General features: G+C 41.9%; 2 protein-coding genes across 2 annotated transcripts in view; one reads left to right on the top strand and one right to left on the bottom strand.

Moving 5' to 3' along the window:
- Window positions 1–17,167, top strand: part of igfbp3 (insulin-like growth factor binding protein 3) — a 29,286-nt gene extending 12,119 nt beyond the window's left edge. Inside the window, exon 4 of the mRNA XM_061684517.1 lies at window positions 14,165–17,167. Coding sequence (XP_061540501.1) covers window positions 14,165–14,290 — 126 coding nt within the window. The 3' untranslated portion in view covers window positions 14,291–17,167. The remainder of the gene's footprint in view (window positions 1–14,164) is intronic.
- Window positions 17,168–17,597: 430 nt separating this feature from the next.
- LOC133406651 (insulin-like growth factor-binding protein 1) lies at window positions 17,598–20,220 on the bottom strand. The gene is made up of 4 exons (XM_061684396.1): window positions 19,668–20,220; window positions 19,400–19,569; window positions 19,063–19,191; window positions 17,598–18,771 (listed from the first exon to the last, which is right to left on the bottom strand). Exons 1-4 carry the CDS (start codon window positions 20,215–20,217, stop codon window positions 18,661–18,663), a joined length of 960 nt encoding a protein of 319 aa, XP_061540380.1. The 5' UTR covers window positions 20,218–20,220; the 3' UTR covers window positions 17,598–18,660.
- Between the last annotated feature and the right edge of the window lie 827 nt (window positions 20,221–21,047).

Below are 21,047 nucleotides of genomic sequence, written 5' to 3'. Positions count from 1 at the left end.
CTCAAGTCACTGCAGCCATCTGACTCATGCCTCACAGGAAATGAGGTCGGTCAGGTGTGTGGGAGAATGTGGGGGGTAGGGATGTAAGAATGTGGTTTGGGAGTGTGTGTGGCATGATAGCTGTGGTGGCAAGGGAATGTATGGATGGCGCTTGTTTGATGGCGGTAGTTTCGGTGTAGGGAGGTGTGGGGTTCTCTTGGTGAGGCAAAAAACAAATGGTGGTTTAGATTTTCTTGTCTGTGGTATAGACTTGGGCCACCCAAAGTCAACCCATCTGTAAGGTAGTGGCAAGAAAACAAGGACACTAAAACATGTTGGCAGAGGCCTCTTTTATACACAAATTGTACCATTTAACTCATTCACTGCCAGCCGTTTCCTGAGCAGGGAGCCCCTAGACTGCCAGGCATTTTCGAGCATTTTCACTGATTTTCCAAGCCCCACAGAATATATATATATATTCTCCTCCTCTACCGTTTGCTCAATAGTCCAGGTTTTTATTACCTTGCGCATAAAATCTAGCAAAGTTTTATCCACATCTTATTTTATTCTTCTGTTGGCAGTGAATGGGATCTTGGGAAATGTTTGTCTCTTCTCATTGTCTCTTGTACCCCGCTGGCCCGGCCCCTCCTTCTTATTCAAAGCTTTCAATTACCTTTTTTTGTCTGCACTGTGTACTGGAATGGGAGTCGAACGTCTGCTGAATGCGTAACCTGTAAGTTTTTAAAAAAAATACATACAATTACTGGAGAATACTTTTTACTGATGTGTTTTGCAAGGAGCATCATCTTTTATTCCCCGCATGATCTAAAGCGTCATTCCTGTCGGTCGCAGGAATATTTTTCTTGCCTTGGTGCAATACATTTCTATTACTGAAAGCATTTTTTATTTATTTATTTTTATTTTTTTTAATTTTGTCTTCTCTCATACCCGCCGTGATGTTTGTCTCTTCTCGTCTCTTGTACCCCGCCGGCCCGGCCCCTCCTTCTTGTTCGTATTCTCCCTCTGAGGGAGGCACCTCAAGGCATTGTTGGCCTCTACAGGGTGCCATTTCTCATTGCAGTTATCCAGAGGCTTGACAATCACACATAAACTGCACCGTTAAAAAAAGGCCATTAACGTCTTTAAACGGCATTGGCAGCGAATAGATGGATTCTTAATGACGGCTTTAGACGGCATTGGCAGGAAATAGATGGATTCTTAATTACGTCTTTGGACGGCATTGGCAGGGAATGACTTAAGTGGGCTCCCATGCTGTTTGTTTAAACAATGTATCAGTGCCGGCAAAATGCTGCCTACATCTGAATTCCTCGACTCAAACCTCGAAAGTAAAAAAATCCATTCTGTGATGCTGGTCTACCTCCAAATATTTTTCTATAGAACTGTGCATAAAATATTGCCAACATAAAACCTTTATTAACTCTACAGGCAATGTTTCGAGTTACATTTTAACATTCCTGTCACACAACGTTCACAGCTTGAAGTTGCCTGATAGACACTTAATGGACAAGAAAATGGAAGGTTTTTGCAGAATGATACATTCAGAACATGTTTTGAGTTTTGTGGTTGCGTCATCTACAGTATATGCATTGTGTGTAGATTTAGAGTATCATCACCATTGTTGGCTGCGAAATAGAAAAAAATACAGTTTGTTGTGGGCTGGCTTCTGTTGTAATTTCCATGCTAATTATTTAGCATCTGCTTGTTGAAATGTGTTTATGTATGAATTTTTTATTTAATTAATTAGATTGGTTATACTGTACTGATAAGCCAGTTGCTCGTCTAAATTGAAGTTCCAAGTCGTTGTTTCTGTTCTATTGTTTCCAGTTTTCAGTGGTACCCTTTTGTAGGGGCCCAAAAAAACTGAAAAAGAAAAACAAAACAAAATTATGGAGTGTCACATGTTGCCAGATACCGTAATGTTTCGTGTATAATGCACATTTCTGCCCCCCAAAAATTGTCAAACGTCAATAGTGCGCATTATACATAGGTATAGGGGCAAATGAAAAATACTTTCACATTTTATCAATGTATGCCGCCATCTAGAGGTTATGAAAAAGCTGTACACTTTCATTCTAGTATGCCACCGAGAGGTTATGAAAAAGGTGTAGACGACACTTTCATTCCAATATGACAGGGGTACATTTGACTGCATATATGTACAATCGTGCTCATAAATTTACATACCCAGGGAGAATTTGTGAAATATTGTTTTGTTTTTGTTTTTTAATACGACTGATGACTGAACAACAACCATCATTAATTTCTTTATGGTTATGTTTTGTTCAATGTTAATGCTTTTCTGAAATGCTTGACAGTTTAATTTAAATTCCATTAAAATAAAATTAAATGTGTTTCGCCTAGCCCTTCATGTTTTCTTAAAAGAATTGTACACATCTTACAAATCCTGCCTGGGTTATCAAACATATGAGCACAACTATGTGTTTTCTCATTTACTAAATAAAAGTAAGTAGTACTTTAGTAGTAAATAAAAAGAAAGTATTGTGTGTTCAAATAAGGTGTTTAACTTCAGAATAATTTAAAAAAAAACAGATAATACTTCATGTTTTGATCATATTGGTAGAAACAAAATCATGCATTATACATAGGTTAAAGGGTTTTCCAGAATTTTGGGGTCAACTTTGGGGGTGCGCAATATACATGGGTGCGCATCATGCATGAGAAATTACGGCATATGATGGTTTGAACTCCAAGTTTTGTTTGACTTTTGAGGCATATTCTTTTTAAGGATTTTTTTTAGTCCACTGAATTGGTATTGGAAATGGTATTCTTTGGTATTTTTAGTCTTTAAAATGCTATACAAAAGTGAGAATTTTCTTATCCCTGGTTAATACTGTGTTTGATGACCTGAGTGGAGGAGGGTATCAGGAAGGAATGACTCGACAAACTCCCAAATCCAGTTATTCTTATTTGAAGGATTTCCGTGAACAACATCCCATTCTGAAAAAAGAATGAGTCACTCCCGGAAAGCAGCATGATTGAGAGATCAACACAAGCCATAACAGACACACACATAATAAACACAAGCTCTCATAATGTAACATTGCCGTTTCCCAAAGTGTTGTTTCATTCTATTTTGTAAAATGTCTTCCCTGTCTTTTATTCAATTCTGTCAACAAATATCCACCAGGAATCTGTCAGCTCCGGTCATAGTCTATGTGTGTGTACCAGAGTGCCAACCTTTATCACCCTTTACTTATTTTAGAGAGTTGGTGGGGTGTAGAGTGTTAAACCCATCCAAGGGAATGTGTCTTCACGGTGTGTTGCAGATTTATGACCGGAAACACGATGAAAAGGAGACCGTGTGAACCGTCTAGGGTGACAATACTGTGAAAAGAAGATTGGGCAGGGGGTGGTGTGAGGGGAGATTTCTAGGAATGGTCTTTCTGAGAAAAGGGCCTAACCATGCACTGAGATTATTTAAATGTCATCTAGAAACATTTAAAATTTTTGAAATTTTATTTATGTATGTTTTTTTTAGTTTATGAGGGTTATATATACACACACACATATATACGGACTTACATACACAGTATATAGTTTATAGTAGGTGTGGAACAGTTTTTTAAAAACGTTCAAAGGTTTTGGGTCGACTTTTTTGGATCGATCCGTGTGTGTCCTGTTTGGTTCCTAAGACGTGTGACTCTTTTTATTCCTCATTTACATTTATTTAGAAGTAGTAGGCTTACGATGGTACTACTGCATTTTTACCTCGCCATCACAAGATCTCTGGTACATATACTGTAACTGACAACTTGGAATTACAACTTCCTGTAAATCGCTATGTTCATGAGTGGTTTTGCTTATCTTTGCTTCATCCGAGACTACGCAATGCTAGCATGCAGTGAGCTAGCCTTTAAAAAGTGGGAGGCATAAATACGAGCTCTTGCAATTCCGACACCGTTTACCTGATTTGGATGTTAATACTGTCAAATTACTGCGATTGGCTGGCAACCAGTTCAGGGTGTACCCCGCCTCCTGCCCGATGATAGCTGGGATAGGCTCCAGCATGCCCGCGACCCGCGTGAGGAGAAGCGGTAAAGAAAATGGATGGATGGATGGTTACTGTCAAATTAAAGCTGAAAGTCTTCAGTTTAAACACATCTTGTTTGTTTCATTTCAAATCCACTGTAGTGGTGTTTAGAGCCAAAAAGATTAGAATTGTGTCCATGTCCAGTATTTATGGACCTGACATAATAATCACTCCTCCACCCCTATAGGATATGAATTATGAAATATGTCAGTCTATATGCATCATACAGGAACTGGAGGAAGTTAGAAAGATGGAGGCATGCACTGGAAAGAAGAGGAATGAAGATTAGCCGAAGTAAAACAGAATATATGTGCATGAATGAGAGGGGTGGTGGGGGAAGAGTGAGGCTACAGGAAGAAGAGACAGCAAGGGTGGAGGATTTTAAATACTTGGGGTCAACCGTCCAGAGCAATGGTGAGTGTGGTCAGGAAGTGAAGAAACGGGTCAAAGCAGGTTGGAACGGGTGGAGGAAGGTGTCAGGTGTGTTATGTGACAGAAGAGTCTCTGCTAGGATGAAGGGCAAAGTTTATAAAACAGTAGTGAGGCCAGCCATGATGTATGGATTAGAGACAGTGGCACTGAAGAGACAACAGGAAGCAGAGCTGGAGGTGGTGGAAATGAAGATGTTGAGGTTCGCTCTCAGAGTGACCAGGTTGGATAAAATTAGAAATGAGCTCATCAGAGAGACAGCCAAGGTTCGATGTTTTGGAGACAAAGTTAGAGAGAGCAGACTTCAATGGTTTGGACACGTCCAGAGGAGAAATAGTGAGTATATTGGAAGAAGGATGATGAGGATGGAGCTGCCAGGCAAGAGAGCTCGAGGAAGACCAAAGAGAAGGTTGATGGATGTCGTGAGGGAAGACATGATGGCAGTTGGTGTTCGAGAGGAGGATGCAGGAGATAGGCTTACATGGAAAAGGATGACGCGCTGTGGCGACCCCTAACGGGACGAGCCGAAAGGAAAAGAAGAAGAAGAAGTCAGTCTATATGCATCATACAGGACTTATTTAATACATTTACGGTACTGCAGGCATATATCAGTGCTGCTAATAACATAAATATGAAGCTCATTCACATATGATTATCATCAGTTGACATTTGTTGAGCTTGTTTAGTTGAATGCAAAGCTGATATAGCTGCAAGAAGCTCCAATTATGTCAAAATAAACAAATAAATACTTGCAATGGTTTAAATTGTGGGCCCTGACTCTTTAATCTATGAAAGTTTAACTTTCTGAATGGAATTATGGAAATAAATAAACTTTTCCATGATATTAAAATTTTTTGGAAAGGGCCTGACCAGTAGGACAGTCGGAGTCGCGCTGGCCCCGTCGAACACAGGAGAGAGAAACACACTGACTAATTAAAACTGATGTTGGATGGATGGATGGATATGGATGGATGAATATATCCAAGCAAATGCAACCAGCATGCCACTGAATGATACAGTTATTGTTGTCAGTCCAGTTTTTTTTGTTTTTTTTTATCTATCGTGCTGATAGTGTTTTATATATATATATATATATATATATATATATATACACACATATACACACAGGCGGCATGGTGGACGACTGGTTAGAGCGGCTGCTTCACAGTTCTGAAGTCCGTGGTTCAATCCCCGGTCCCGCCTGTGTGGAGTTTTCATGTTCTTCCCGTGCCTGCATGGGTTTTCTCCGGGTACTCCGGTTTCCTCCCACATTCCAAAAACATGCTTGGTAGGTTAATTGAAGACTTTAAATTGCCCGTAGGTGTGAATGTGAGTACGAATGGTTGTTTGTTTATATGTGCCCTGCGATTGGATGGCGACCAGTTCAGGGTGTTTTTTATCCTCTCGCTCGAAGATAGCTGGGATAGGCTCCAGCACGCCCGCGACCCTAGTGAGGAGAGAGAAAGAGCGAGAGCGCGTGAGTAACACATGATTTATTTGATTCAAAGTTTTAATTAACTGTCAGTGTGTTTCTTATCTATGTATTGCTGGTAATTTGAGTGCCTCAGGAGACGCCTTAGCTGTGTTAGTCTACCTTGGCCAAAGAACAACCTATTTTTAGCTGCAGTTAAATGAATTGCTCCAGTATCCCAGTTGAGGCCATGCATAGCCTGTGCTGACCCATTCATTACACCCATCAGTCTCTAACTTTCTCTCTTCCTGTCTGACTTCCACACACACTTTCTCTCTAGTATTGATTTTAGGGAGCAACCATTGTGCCGGTTTGCCTTGCTTGCACTTATCTACTCTTCTTTGTTTTCGTCAGACCATTCCATTATTCTGCCCTTCCACCCACCTGGCTTTCCCTTACTTGTTTGGCCTGGAATCAGCCTGCAGAGATTTGTGAATGGGACAACAATTTCTGCGGCTCTCTGTGTACTCTTTCAAAGTTAGTGTGTGTGTGTTAAGAGGAGGAGGAAGAGGCGCGGTGGCTTGAGGATGGCAGCCAGGTGCCTGTGTATCCATATTCTTCCTTCCCTCTTCTCCCGCTGAGTCCTGCCAGGGTTGACTTATTGAGCAGTCAGATTTATTTCCCTTTTGTCAGAGGGATATGTCCAAATGTATGCAGCAACCACAATAGCTTGATAATAACTAGTCAACCTTTGAGGCTACAGTATTTTAACGCTGTCTCTCTCACATGCTCTGTTGCGTGCCCAGATTTTTAACTGAGCCCTTGTTCCCTCTCACTGGGCCATGTTGGCGGTTTGTATGGTGGGCTATCATGTAACATTCATGAGTTTAGCAACCAATAGCAACATGTCTAAGAATATAATTATACAAATACGCATTTACATTAAGTTATTTAGTTATTTAATATTCAGTGGTTCAACATTCAGTGTTGTAATGTGAAGAGGAGATGACATGTGCCTGGAAGGTGAAATAAATTGCTGAAAGCAATTTTTTCACACCACCTTGGTTTTATATGGGTAAATGTCTCCCATGCTGAAAACATCTGCAGGTTTAAAGTCCTATTTTCAAAAAGTTATGGCTGACTTAAAATAGTAAGGGCAATCCTTATTGACAGAGCAAATGCTGGTAGCCCACTGAAATACATTTCTTGCGTAATGGTAAAGACAGAAGTGCTGAACGGTAAAGATATAAACCCTGCAGATCCAAGTGCATAAATGATCCTAATTGCACATTAAACCCATTATGCTCTTGTCTTTAGACAATCATAATAATGGTAAAGACATGCAATTGTTCAGGCACTTTCACAAATGAATACATATTCATTCATTTTGTTTTCTGCTATGGTGTATTTTGTGGGAAAAACATATTAAGCAATTGTAGAAAAATCCTATACATCCAAAAATGTAACAATCATCTTCAGAAAACATATTGAAAATCATGAAACTTTATTTGGGCCACATATTGGTAAAGACATGTTGGCATTAAATCTTTGAAAAATATTACTTTAGAACAGTAGTGTCAAACTCATTTTTGTCGCGGGTCACATTGTTGGTAAGGTTTCCCTCAGAGGGCCGTTCTGACCATGAAACCATATAATTGTTTCATCGCCTGATCATAGTATTATATATACACAACAAAATGATGGATAACTAGTTTTCAAATCAGAGGTCAAAGATCATAGTTTTTTTTCAACTATTGTTCAAGTTACTGTAAAAAGAGGGTTTGGCAAAAAAAAAAAAAAAATGTTGATTATATGTGGACCCCAGGAAGATTAGCAAACTGCTACGGCACAAGCTAATGGGGATGTCGGCGGAGGCTGTTGCTTGAGACAGCCACTGATATTTTCACCAAACACCAAAAATAGTCAATATCCAAAGGAATTTAGCATATGATCGCCACCACCTGCTGAAATTGCCATCATCCAGTCATTTTGAGTTCGTGATTACGACGGTTGCGGCTGAGCTAACTAAGCTAGCTAGCTGTAAACAACAAATAATGGCGGCGTCCTTTCGAGCCGTCTTTATTTTTCGGGTTAGACTGAGAACAAGCGCATCGCCAGATTTACTTCAAACTTCACAGAAAGCAAGAATAATAATAGTGAATCAAGTCCATATAGTTTTCTATTGTCCTATAAACGTGTGCTTTCCCACGCCGAATATATGGTAAATGGACTGCCGAATAAAATTTTTGCAGTTAGACTTGCGTTGTAATCACCACGAGGAACATTTTCATCTTTGTCAAAAGTTCGAATAAACACTAGCGTAACGTCCATAAGAATCTGAAAAGTATTCCTGTAGACGTCATTACCCCTCATCAAACAAGAGATCCGTCGGCGTTCTTTTCGTCTTTGTCGTTCGCCAGTCACTGTCACTTTTTGCAGTCGGATTTGCGCGGACACAACCACGAGTTCTTCGACAATGCGTTTTCATTCAATCAACAACAAACAGAGCTTCCACAATTTGCAGTAACAGTTTGCAAGTACAGTACTTAAAATGCACGAGCGGTTCATAAGTAGGCATGTGGCTCTTTTGAAACTGATACCTGATTAGCCGACTGTCGTATCCCCACACCCGCAACCGTGAGTACTGTATAGTTCATAGAAATAAGAAGATGCTGCTCATGGAATTACGTGCACGTGTTTGGCTGATGCCGTTGTGCGGGCTTCAAATTGACCCTACGGGCTGGACGAAATTGCTGCGTGGGCCAGTTGTGTCTGCTTTGGAATGATTTATTTTTTCTTAGAAGCAATGATTACCATGTGAATGATAACTTCTGCCAATAATTCTAATAGCCATACGAAACAAAATGATTTTTGAAAGGAAATTCGGGGTGAGTATGTATTTACCGTTATCGATCAAATTACATAAAAAGGACCAATAAGCTTGCCCTGCGATTGGCTGGCAACCAGTTCAGGGTGTACTACGCCTCCTGCCCGAAGACAGCTGGGATAGGCTCCAGCACGCCCGCGACCCTAGTGAGGAGAAGCGGCTCAGAAAATGGATGGATGGATGGACCCATAAGCTTTCAGTCACTTTGCACCTTTTCCTAAAGCATGCCTGTAGCTGATACCTCTATCTATCAAAATGTATGTATTGGTCAAATGTCATTTACTGGCCATAATCATAAAAAGCAGTCATACATACACCTACAGTATATTCTCACAAGGTCAGTTATTCTAGGGCATTGCGAAACAAGTTGCGAGAACACTGCTGTTACAATGTTGAAGGCTAGCTGTGAGTAGCAATTAGAAAAGCTTAAAGATTCGAACCAGAAATCATCACAACGTGACCATTGAGTAACTGTTGAAATCATGTGGAATGTAATTAAGCAAGTTGCAAACTCAACAGGGTGCCACTTAACAGTATTTGATGATACATCAAGTGCTCCTCTTAGCTCTCTGTATTAGAATGTGTATTAATACATATGTACATGTTGTTGACTGAAGCCCTAATGAAAGGATTGCTTGAGATGACTGCTAATAGTTCACAGATGAAAGAGAGCTTGAGTGGAAATTCAAAGGTAGCCAAGCAACAGGGATGCACACACACATACTATGCTTCCTCTCCCTTCTGTCCCTCTCTTTGTTTTACAAACGCAAACTGAACGACACCCACCCACCCGGGCATATATGCACGCACACACACATTGACACACACACATTGAGGGTCATCATTAACCAAGGCAGAGGAACGCAATTTTAAGCTCATCTCGTCCGCCGGGTCAGGTCGAAAATAGGCCACAGAGTTGAGGGCACCTAGAGAGGTTATCGAGGAAGGGGGTCGGGGTTTAGGGGGAGAAGCAGAATAGAGAGTTTGAGAGAAAAGGAACAAACGCGGAAGGTGAGTGTAAACTGAGTTCACCTAAACAAAAATGCTCACCGACGTTAGTGTATGAGAATGGGGCACGTTGGGCTGCTTACTTGCCCCCAGACTGCTGCAGTAGTTGTTGGTTAGGTATTTTAATAGGGCTGTGTCTCTATAAAGATGCCTTTGATCATGCACTTAGTCTGCATGTGCATGTTGACAACACAGGAAACAGACACCTGGTCACACTCTAAAGCCCGACCGAATATGTGACTCAGTGTCGCTGCACAGCCATTTACTGTGTTTCCAAAAAGTACTGTAAAGATTGGGGGCCTGTCTACATCTGATAAAGTTTCTGAATCCCTAATACACTTTTCAAAGATTATGACATATAAAGATTATGAAATAAATCATATAGAACCAGATATCTTCCTTCATGATACGTTTTTGAAGGTGGTGCCGCTGACTCAGTTGGCTTCCAGGTGTCATGAGCTGTGCCCTGCAGTTCTTTTGTTGGGGCTTGGGTGGCGCTTTGCGCCCCTCTCGCCCTCTCTCTCTCCCTCCCTCGCTCTCTTGCCAGTAATCAGCACCACCTGTCATCAATCAGCCTTCATCACCACTTGTATAAAAGCCTAACAGATCCAAGACTCCACTGCCAGATTATTAAAGTTCTCCTGTGGTACAACGGCTCTCAAATCTGCACATAAGCTACGGCACTCTTTGCTATACCTTCCTTGTCTTCAGTGCTCCTTCAGTGTTCCCCGCCGTGCTGACCTCCTCCACCCCGCCGCCAAGCCATTGGCCTGCTCACCCCACCGCCTGCCGCACGTTCCCTGTCCCGACGACCTGCCAGTACGCCCCAGGGATCCACCATGATATCCTCTTCAATAAATCTTTCACCACAACCCTCTCAGCCTCCGCTTGCTTCTGGGTCCAGAGAAAAGTTATACTATCGTATCGTGACACCAGGATTACTTTGCCTAATGTCCCTCTGTTAATCAAAGAAGACTTTCTCTGCAGGAAACAGTCCAGACACAAGAAGGTGGTGTCACTAACCCCACATAAACATTTCAGGATGTAAGTCTCCCCTATTGAAACATGTCATCTCGAATCGGAGACTGCTGCTTATCATACTTAATAACTGCAAAGTAGGGTTGATGGGTTGGATTATATCTTATTTGTAGCCTCCGCTAATATGTAGCGCTTTGGCTGTAGTGAGGTAGGACATTTTATTAGTCTTGATCCGATTCCGTCATCATGCGGAAGAGCGGCAATTTGCCGCCACCACAGAACCCGGAAACACGATTGCCGCATCGGTTCGGATGCTGCGCTGTGTTGCACAGCAACAAATCGGTCTGCATCAGCGGTCACTGGAGGACATGATAGTGCACAGCTGGGTTGTGAGTAGTGTGGAGAGAAGGGAGAGGAAGGTCAGGCAACTATAGAAATGGTAGGTGACGCAGACGAGGCGCGTGAAAGTCATAATTGTGTTGTTTATATTGTTAATACAACAGCTGATGCGGAGGGGACTGCAAGGTGAGACAGAAACCGGTGAGGCATGTGGATGTTTAGCAGGGATATTACCGATAAGACTAGTATACCAGGTGAGAAAATAGAACAGATGTACAAAGAGTCTATGGAGAATCCTTTACCTGAGCAATGGAATTAAACCTAAGCTTGTGGTAACAGCTACAAAAGCTAATACAGGAGTAGCTACAGTCTCAGAGAGCAGTGACAGTGAAAGTAACTGTTCTGACTCCAGCATCATCTCACTGTCAGACATGCATGCCGCCTTTTCAAGGCAACCGCTAGCTAGTCGCAATGATTAGGAGCTACTTGAATCAAATCAAGTGCAAGAAAGGTATGAATTTCTATGCTCTTCCCTGATCTTTATTAACCCTAACCCTTTTTCTTTGTCACTCAACATGATACATTAAACACAAAGCAGAAACTGATTTTACCGATCAACAAATGTACAAGCTAAAGACAGTGATGTCCAAAATTCGGAAGCATGTCCAGTGGTTCACTGCCAGTGTCCTGCAGGAGGGCTATCGTCAGACTCTTGCCCAAAAAAGGGAAATTGCAAGAGATTTTTTTTTTTTTTGTAATGGCATCCTGTGTTGCTCATCTGCACGGGCTACAAGATCCGTTCCAAATCTTTGGGCAGCTGCCTGAGAATAGCTATGGTGGAAGTCGTCCACTGGGATCAGACGTGTGTGTTGAGCAGCTCGATGGTGGAAAACTACCTAATTCGAGATGTTTTGGAAGTTTCCTGCTCATTGGTTTAGAACACTGGCTTGGTTGGAGTAGATTAAGAAAAGACATTTGACTGCACTGAAACCTTATTCCTCTGGGAGACCTTGTCAAGGTTTGCGTTTAGTGCTGTTTTCATTGCTAAGATCCAGGTGTTGTACAGGGACATTGAGGGTATGTTCACTTGTGTGCTGCTTTAAGGTGTGCATAGCGGCGTACGGCAGGGTCGTGCACTCTCTGAGATGCTCTGTGCATTCTCCCAGCAACTCTTCCTTCAGAAAATCTGTTCTTGGATTTGTGGCTTGTTTTTTTTTTTTTAAAAAGAGTTTTCAAATAACAGTTGTATCTGCTTACACTGAAGAACCAGAAAGATTCTGTTGAAAAAAAATGTATTAGCCAAATCAGAGATTTATGACCAATTGATCATATTACTTTAAATTAATATATTTCCTTTTTTTATGCCATAATTGCCCCCATTAATCATTGTTTTTGTCATCAAGAACAGTCAATCATTTTTTTTTACATTTCAAAAAGGGATAAACAGATGGGCCTCAATTGTCACTAATTGTGGGCAGATATTGGCCACAAGGTTTATAGTGAGCCGGAGTTTAGCCAGGCCCAAGTAATCGTGTAATTCCCTGTGCACATCGTACTGAGTTCATAAAGTTGCCCCTCTACAAAACCTGGGTCCCCGTGGGCCATTTTAGATGACTGCTAAGGTGCATATGTGTGCTCTTGTCTTTTGTGTGTGCAAATGCATTATAGTACAGTACAGTCTTCACTATATGCAGTATATGGCATGTGTCTGGGTCTGGGAAATTGCAGGAGGCCCGGTGGGATACAATGCGGTCATATAGTTTCTTAGTGAGCATTTTATTTTGATGATAGGATGCAGTATCATTTGGATTGTGCCACAAAAATGTGGTCGGATTATGGAAGACTTGAGAAGATAATAAGTAATAAGTGTTTGTAATGTTCTTAGTGACGGCAGCAAATCTATTTCTGTGCATTCAAGTAGTGCATGCGTACTTGCTGTATATACAGCTTTTTTGCAACAACATGTTGTTTGTTGACATGTGTTTAGGGGAGCACATGGACACGCCCTCGTGCACTTCCAGGCCATAATCATTTCCAGATGATTTTGAATGTCTGCCAGAGTCCCAGAATAGCATCATTGGTTTCCCTACAACCGTACGACTGGCCTTGGCAAATATTTTAGTAACGCTGTGTTTACCTTCACACTCTTTCGCTCTTTCTCCCTCAGTGAATTTGTCATGCCTAGCCCTCAATGTCAAAAATATAGAAAGAGATTTGCATGTTGCCCATGTGGGCAAAGGCCTGAGTAATTAATGAAACAGTCCGTGTTCAGCTACATCTATGAGCGCCCCCACCCCCACCCCTGAATCTTAATCATTCAGCTAACAGTTGCATCATTCTAACTTTATGGAAAAGGTTTGGGGAAGGAAATTGATTTTTCTTCATTCATCAATACTAAACAAATCAATGAAAATGTCATCCTTTCCACCCCAAGGGTTTTGTATTTAAGGGGTATTTATTTGATTTCTTAGGAGATTTGTGCATAGACTCCCACCTTAATTTATTTGGGGTTAATCATAGGCACTTTAAATGGTGGCCGGTCTGTGACTAAGCTGACTCCCATTTAACATGAGTTTGAATGTGATTGCTTAATTCTGAACCCAGCAAAATCCCCATTTATAAGAGGGTGTGTGCACTTATGCAATCACATTATGGCAGTTGTTTATTTTTACTTCTCTATTATTTTTGTCTGAGTTCTACACGTTATAGGTTAACTAATAGTGATTTTTCTTTTTTTTAAACAATATATCTTTTTGTACATCACAAAAACCAGACTTTTGTTTATAATCACCTTCTTTATTAATAGTTGTATTATTAAGTGTGTTGATTGTGTTAACAGAAACAAAGACACAAGTTAAATATATACGACTGTTTTTTGTTGTTGTTGTTAATAGTATGAATCATTTTGGCGATGGGCACACTTTTTTGGGGCTTGAGCACCTTCCCCCAAAAATGTCTATGTATGTGCCTGTCCATAGAAGTCTGTCCTGTCTCACTGAAGACTTTCCTGTGGTCATTGATGGCATGACAAAGACTGAACTTCTACCACATCTCTATGCAGTGCCGTCCATCCAAAGGCAGAAGGCGGGGATACTGCTGGTGTGTGGACAAATACGGACAGCCCCTTCCTGGCTATGACGGCAGAGATCGGGATGAGAAACAGTGTCACAACCATGAAAGCCAATGAGAGGACAGAACTGTTTGTTCTCAAGAGAATGATCGAGCTAAAAGCTAAGAAAACTTGGAGTAGCGAGAAATATATCATCTGCACTATTTTGCTAGGGAGAGAGAGAAAGGAGGGAATTTTCCACTGACTTTTAAAGAACTTCTTTGTGACTGTGACCCCAAAAATGCAAGCGCCTCCATATCAATGTTGTCTGTCTGTGAACGTGCCACTGTGAGTCTGTCAGCTCTTGTCTTGAAGTGTGAGTGCTTGCATTACATGTATGTGTGCACAGCTGCATGTTTGTGCAAGAGGTGTGGGAGTTTGTTTTCCCAAAAAGTGTTTGTGTAAATACTATACAGTACATCATTAAGCTAAGAGCCCCCAAGTCCAGGCCCTGTACCATTCAACAATACAAAAAAAAAAAAAAATGTCTCAGGGTCCTTTTAGAAGAGAAGGATTATGGCACGGCACGGCTTTGTTTTGATATTTAGCACATTGGCCTTCATCACTGTGTCTATCTTGTAATTCATAATTCCTGTAGCAGGAAAGGAACAGATGCGAACCCTGCAGTTACAGTGCCTTACACCTGACCTTTACATGCTTCCCCCCAATGCACCCTCCAAAGTAAATCTATCTCTCGAGTATCAAATACACTCCTCAGGTTTATATGTGCGCAGCATGCACTTTCAAAACAGACAGCAGATGTAATTAGCAGCAATTATAACAGCCCAAAGCTAAAAAAAAAAATCAGTTTCTTTAAGTAAAACACCTCTGTTTACCGATAGCTCAATATTAGGGCTGTAACTAACGATTCTTTTAATAATCGATTCATCTGTCAAAGATTTTTTTCGATGAATCGGATTAAAACTTTTTTTTTTTTTTTTAATTTCAAATTGACTGAGCAGAAAATGCACACAAATAAATTATGATTCAGTTCTTGGTTTGGTGTCAGAAATGAGGTAAAAATCCTGATCTTTGTTTTGCAAAGGAAAAGCAAATGTTTGCAAATGTCTTGTTTTGATTCAACACCAAGATAATAAGTCCGCTTTCATGGAGGACTACAGAAATCAGAGAATATTTACTGTTGGGAGGCTGAAATTCCCAGGATTTGGACAATTTTAAGTCAAACAAGGTCTCTGAATGATTAATTGATTCTCAAAATAGTTGTCGATAAATCGATCAATTGTTGCACCGCGACTCAACATTTTTTTCATTGGAATAAATGAATTGCATGAAAGATAATGATTGGACTACCACGAAACATTAACAGTGGAATAGTCTGATCATTGATGGCAACAGAAGAAAAAAAAATCAATGGACAATGCACATTGCGTTTTGTTCTATATTATCTATCTAGATGCATTACTCCTTCCATTATCAGGTTTTATCATGCGCGGTCTTTCCAAAATGGTCTTCACGTCACACTGTAGTTAAAGGGTTCAGTGTGCCCTCCTGTTGTCTGTTGCCGCCACCTGTTCCAGTCCGTCCATGATCCTTCCCACCTGTCTGTCCAAGCTCACAAGCCTTTTTGTCCTCATCCTGCTTCTCGTCCTTGTCCGTCACACTTGCCCAGTGCTAAGGTCCCTTGTGTCTAAAGCCTGCCGTCCTACATGGGCCTTGTACTGTATTTGTGCCTAATCCTGTTCCCATCCTTTTCCTGTGTGTTCCGCATACATTATATGGGACTTTTTTTTTTTTTTTACACGACCCTCTTCTCTTCCTGTCAGTGAAAAGAGTAACCCGGTAGCTACAAGCACAAGCACTCAAAGCACTTTAGCTGCACCTGTGCAAAAGAAAATCGGGCCTTTATGCATCTGCGAACGTTTCCTTTCTATGTCACGTAAGGTAAATCAGAGCGATATACTGTACTGTAAGTAAGAACCCTGGGTGGGGAAGGGGTATAAAGAAGGATACACCAGGACTTCAGTGAACATAGGGAAGGTCCCTTAGAAATATTCCATTCAATGCAACCATTCATTTTGATTGTTGTTTTTGTTTCTTCGATAAAAGCTTGTATGATCGTATGCCAACAAATCTGTATAAGGTGGACACAGCACCAAATCTTCTTCCATTGACACAAGAGGCCTGATCATCTCTAAAGCGCTTCCGTCCCGGTGCTCTCCTACACCAAGAGTAAAGACTTGAAGAACAGTGGACGGGATGCCGATAAAGACTGTTACCTGGTAGCTTGGTAGCACAATCTCGGCTGTGCACTTCCTGCAACAGACAGAAAGCAGCAATTTACATCTAGCCTGTTGGTGCTATGTCCCATCTATTCAAAGCCTTGATGTAAGAGGAGGAAAATGAATTTAAAAAAAACAAAAAATGAAGCTATTTCCTCTCTTATATTTGTGTGTCTTTTTTATATGCATATATTTGTTGGCCACTTCATGTACAGTACTTAAAAATATGCATTATTTATCTAAAACAGAATTATAAGCTGATCCAAACTAGGTTTCTCGTGAATATGTCAGTGACTCAGCAATTGCACAGCGAACTCGAAACAGTCATTGTATTTTGGGGAATATAATCACTACTTAATGTTGTATTTGTAATCTGCAATTTCTTCTGTTGCTCATGATCTTTACTGCTTTTTAATTCCGGTGATTTTCTCAGAAAGTCACTTCTGCCCATGCCGCAATCTTGCCTCATAGCCAGCTTCAAACTTCTCTAAACTCACTTTTTTTTTTTTTTGACCTGTTTGCCCACTAGCCATGTTAAGAATCTCGCTGTGTGCACAGTTTTACTGTCACATCAAATCTTCCAGGTTTAGTAATTTATTTTTTTTTTGGGGTGGGGGGTTCAAACATTTCTTGATACTAAACTAGAAAGCTCACAGGTATCATATAATCCAAGAAACGACCTGGTTTGCTTTGAAATATAATTTGTATTTAATGGGTTTTTTTTTGTTGTTGTTTTTTTTAATAAAAGTGAACATATTTTAAGATGCCATTTGTAATGTTTGGTTATGTCTCCGCTGAATTTTTCTTCATTTGCACAGCATCTTAAATTCCGCAGGCAACCGAGTAACAGATCTGCTGCTGTTTTCTGTGAATGCAATCAGGCACCCCTCAGTCTCGGAATGTGTCAATAAGGATAAAGCAACGGTTCAATTTGTAAAGAATAAAAATAAATCTGTTGGTGCCAGGCTGGCTGGCAGTGGGCACAAGAGGTTGAAGCAAATTCCTGTGCCCGACCAGGGCAAACAGAGCAGGTCAAAAGGTAGCGCGCAGCTGAATGTCCTTGGCAAACTTTCTCAAATTTGATGAGGACCTCCACTTAAGATGCCCCTGATAACACGACATAGAAACACACTCAATATAGAAACTGGGGTTAAGTAATGTTTTTATTAAATATATCACCTTTTTCTTACATTACATCTCAATTACAAAAGTGAGCGAGCAGTTAGTCTCTTTGGAATAGATAAAAACAATACTCTCCAAACAGCAGCATGTAGATCAGAACAGAGGCGCCACATGTGAACCACATCATGGTTAAACTGTGGCACTCCTTCTATGTGGTCATGTGTTCTTCATCAGAGAGAACAGCAACATACAAGGTAGACGAGCAAGTATTGTTGACAGACACAAACACAATTGACAAGAGGACACATAAACACTGGAGGTAGGTAAATGTTGAAATACCCGTCTGAGTGGAGGTGCATTACTGGACACCAACCTTGTCATACTCTCTGCACCACATTGAACCATGGGGATTTAAAAAAATTGTTTTTTTTTTTCATTTATTTTATTTTTTTTCCCGAGACTATGAAATAGTTCCAATCTGACAGTTTTGCAGTCACTCAAAAGAGCTGACCGTGATTCACATCAGGTAATGACATACATTTAAATGGCAGCAATATAATAATAATAATAAAAAAAAAAGAATATAAAAAGGATATTTAAAAAAAAAAAAACAACAACAACAGCAATCATTGACTTTTGGACACTCAGTGCTTTCATTCTTGCTTGGTTTGTCACAAACTAAACCTCCAGACCACTTAAACGGTAGAGCGAGCTCAACTCAGCAATGGAGTAAGTCGGGGGCCAAGATAAATATATACATTAAACACAGAGAAAAAACAGTAACACAAAAATCATATAAATACCAATAATAATAATTACACATAACAACAACAAAAATGAACCCAACTGAAATAAATAGAGTGAAAAGTAAATGCATCAGTATTAAAATCTCCATTCAGAAAAACAAAAATAGATTATTTTCCTCTTCTCTTTGGGACATGTTTGAGAGGGAACGGGGTGATGGCAGTCCCATAATGACAGTGTACCTGATTAAAACACCACCAAAGACCAGGTCAATAAATAAACAGCTATCGAAATGGAAAATCAGTGGCTTGCTTCTTTTTCTTTGGGAGATACGCTTCTCTCTTAGGAGCACTCGGAATCTGCCGCCACATCGGTGGAACCTAAAATCCTCTTGCCGTTCCAGGAGTTGACACACCAGCATCGTCCCCTTTGGCCATCCAGAGATGATTCGCACTGCAGACAAATAGTATTATTTTTTTTTGTCACCTTTTTTTTTTTTTTTTCTTCTTTTCATATTGACAATGTTTCTTATATTGAAGCCACCTTATTTGGCTCGGTAGGAAGCCGTACGGTTTCACACCGCTCACGCTGCAAACGTGATGAATTGAATCAATTAAAAAAAAAAAAAAAAAAAAAAAAAAGCGTAGCCAAAGGAAAGTGTTGCCAAACTAATACATAATTGGACTAATTTGGTTGAACAACTCTGGTATGCGGGATCATAAACACACACATTTTGCTACCAACCTGCTTGGGTTTGTAAAGTCCACATTTGTCACAATTGGGGATGTAGAATCTGGTCAATCTGTCTCCGAGTTTTTGTTGGGATTTGGCAATCTTCTCCAAGGCTCTTTGCAGCTCAACGTGACAAGGCCCCTGTGTGGATGGAGGCAAGCGGGTTCAATAAAAAGCCTCTTCCTATTCGAGGCTGCTGAGACGGACGTCCCGCGTCCACTTGTCAAATAGTACGCGGGCTCCCCCTAGTGGCGCCCGAGCCACTGTGCCATATAGCTTCTCAAACTTTTCGCAACATAATTCCAATTGGCGAGCGGTATTTTGTAACACTAATGGGTGCTCCGCTCACCTGCTCGACGAATTTCTTGCGGATGGCGACCAGTTTTGCTTTCATGCTCTCCTGGGCGTCGGCAGCCGCCCTCGGGTCGTACGGCTTGCTCTGGCCGGGGAGGTAGTAAGTGAAGCCGGGCTCCGAGACCACGGCGGCATTCTCCATCTCAGCCTCTTGCTCGGCCTGATCTGGAGGAAGGAGGTCGCATGTCCGCGTAAAACAGAGCTGTGGCTGGAGAACAACCAAAACCCCAAAAAACAAAAAAAAAACAACAAAAAAGGCCTACCTTGTGCTTGCGACTCCGGAGTCGCTTTTGGCTCGGGGCTCTCCGTGCATATGGCTTGTCCCCGGGTGAGAGAGTGTAGCGGTCGGGGGTCCCCGGGTTTCGGAGCGCACCTCAATCCGGAGCCGCACGGCGCCGTGTGGATGCCGCACAGCTCGGCGGCCGTCAGGGCGCAGGCGGGACAGCATCCGCAGCCGGGCTCCCGCAGCACCTCGGCGCACCCGGGATCCACCGGCGCACACTGGCTCAGCCTCTCGGGAGTACACGGGGAGCATCGGATGGGTTCCGGCGCCACGAGCGGGGAGCCCAGCGTCCCCCCCGGTGCCAGCACGGAGCACACCGCCGCCACCACGACGTGCTGGACGTAAAACCTACCCAAAGGCATATTTAAGCCCGGACGCTCCGGTCTACAATTACAGCAAGATAGTGTGAATATTCGCAAGGAAGCCCAGTTGAGTGTTTCCTTTGATTTTTTTTTGGGGGGGGGAATGTCGAAGTGTGTGTTGCGCGCAGCCCTATTTATAGCCGGCTCGTGTATGTGTGTTTGACGCATCGGCGTTATGAATGATTTCCCAAAAGAAGGTGTACTGGTCGCCCGGGCTCTCATTGGCCCGTCTTCGGCTCATTTGAATACAACAGTCACGTCAACGTCGATTTTGGAACACTCCGTACTTGCACGTATTGGAGACGAGCGATGTTTGAAGTTGCAACCGGGACACACCATTTTCTCACCGAGGCGCCACATGAAACCACTTTCCTCACTTGCAAATATCCCACCACAACTTTAGGCGAGCTTTTTTTTACAATGAGTTGCAATTTCTTCACATGCAGATTTATTGTTGATTTAATCGGTTTGAGAGGGGACGTGGGGGCTTTCTGTGCGCGGATGAATGAGTCGTCTTTGTTTCGAGCTCCCCCATTCATTTTGTGCACCGCAAACTTGGGCGGGGGCGCAATACAATAATGAGGTTGCGCACGTCTACTCAAAGTGAAAAGGACACGCTGGCTCTAATTTGAGATAAGCACGAGTGCATCCGTGCAGGGGAGACAAGTGCAGCACAAATCCGGTCTTTTTGCGCGTGCCGTGAGATCGGAATTGGGCTCAAATCAAGCGAAGTCCCGTTGAAATGAGCAGTTCCTTGTTTATTAATAGCAAAGAGTTCGGTCCGGGGTCGCCCAGACCAGACGTGCCCACAGACACGTCCCTCACCGCTCGCTCTTTTGACTCCCACGGCGAATCGCGTTTCCACGACTTCCTGCACGTAACGCGCATTATCATATGAATGGGGTTTTTTTCGGAGTGACTTCTGATGCAACGAGCTCGCCCATGCAACTGCTTTATAGGATTGCATCATCTGTCAACTGCCGTCAACGGTCCTGCTC

This window comes from Phycodurus eques, chromosome 8, assembly GCF_024500275.1.
Source record: "Phycodurus eques isolate BA_2022a chromosome 8, UOR_Pequ_1.1, whole genome shotgun sequence".
Classification (NCBI taxonomy): Eukaryota; Metazoa; Chordata; class Actinopteri; order Syngnathiformes; family Syngnathidae; genus Phycodurus; species Phycodurus eques.
The sequence above is the reverse complement of the archived record's forward strand: the minus strand, read 5'-3'. Positions and strand labels throughout refer to the sequence as shown.

Excerpts from the sequence above, each read along its gene's own strand:
- LOC133406651 (XM_061684396.1), bottom strand. The coding sequence starts at position 20,217 with ATGCGTCAAACACACATACACGAGCCGGCTATAAATAGGGCTGCGCGC. Across the intron at positions 19,570-19,667 it reads TCCGGAGTCGCAAGCACAAG|ATCAGGCCGAGCAAGAGGCT; the intron begins GTAGGCCTTTTT and ends TCCTTCCTCCAG. Across the intron at positions 19,192-19,399 it reads GCAAGAAATTCGTCGAGCAG|GGGCCTTGTCACGTTGAGCT; the intron begins GTGAGCGGAGCA and ends CCATCCACACAG.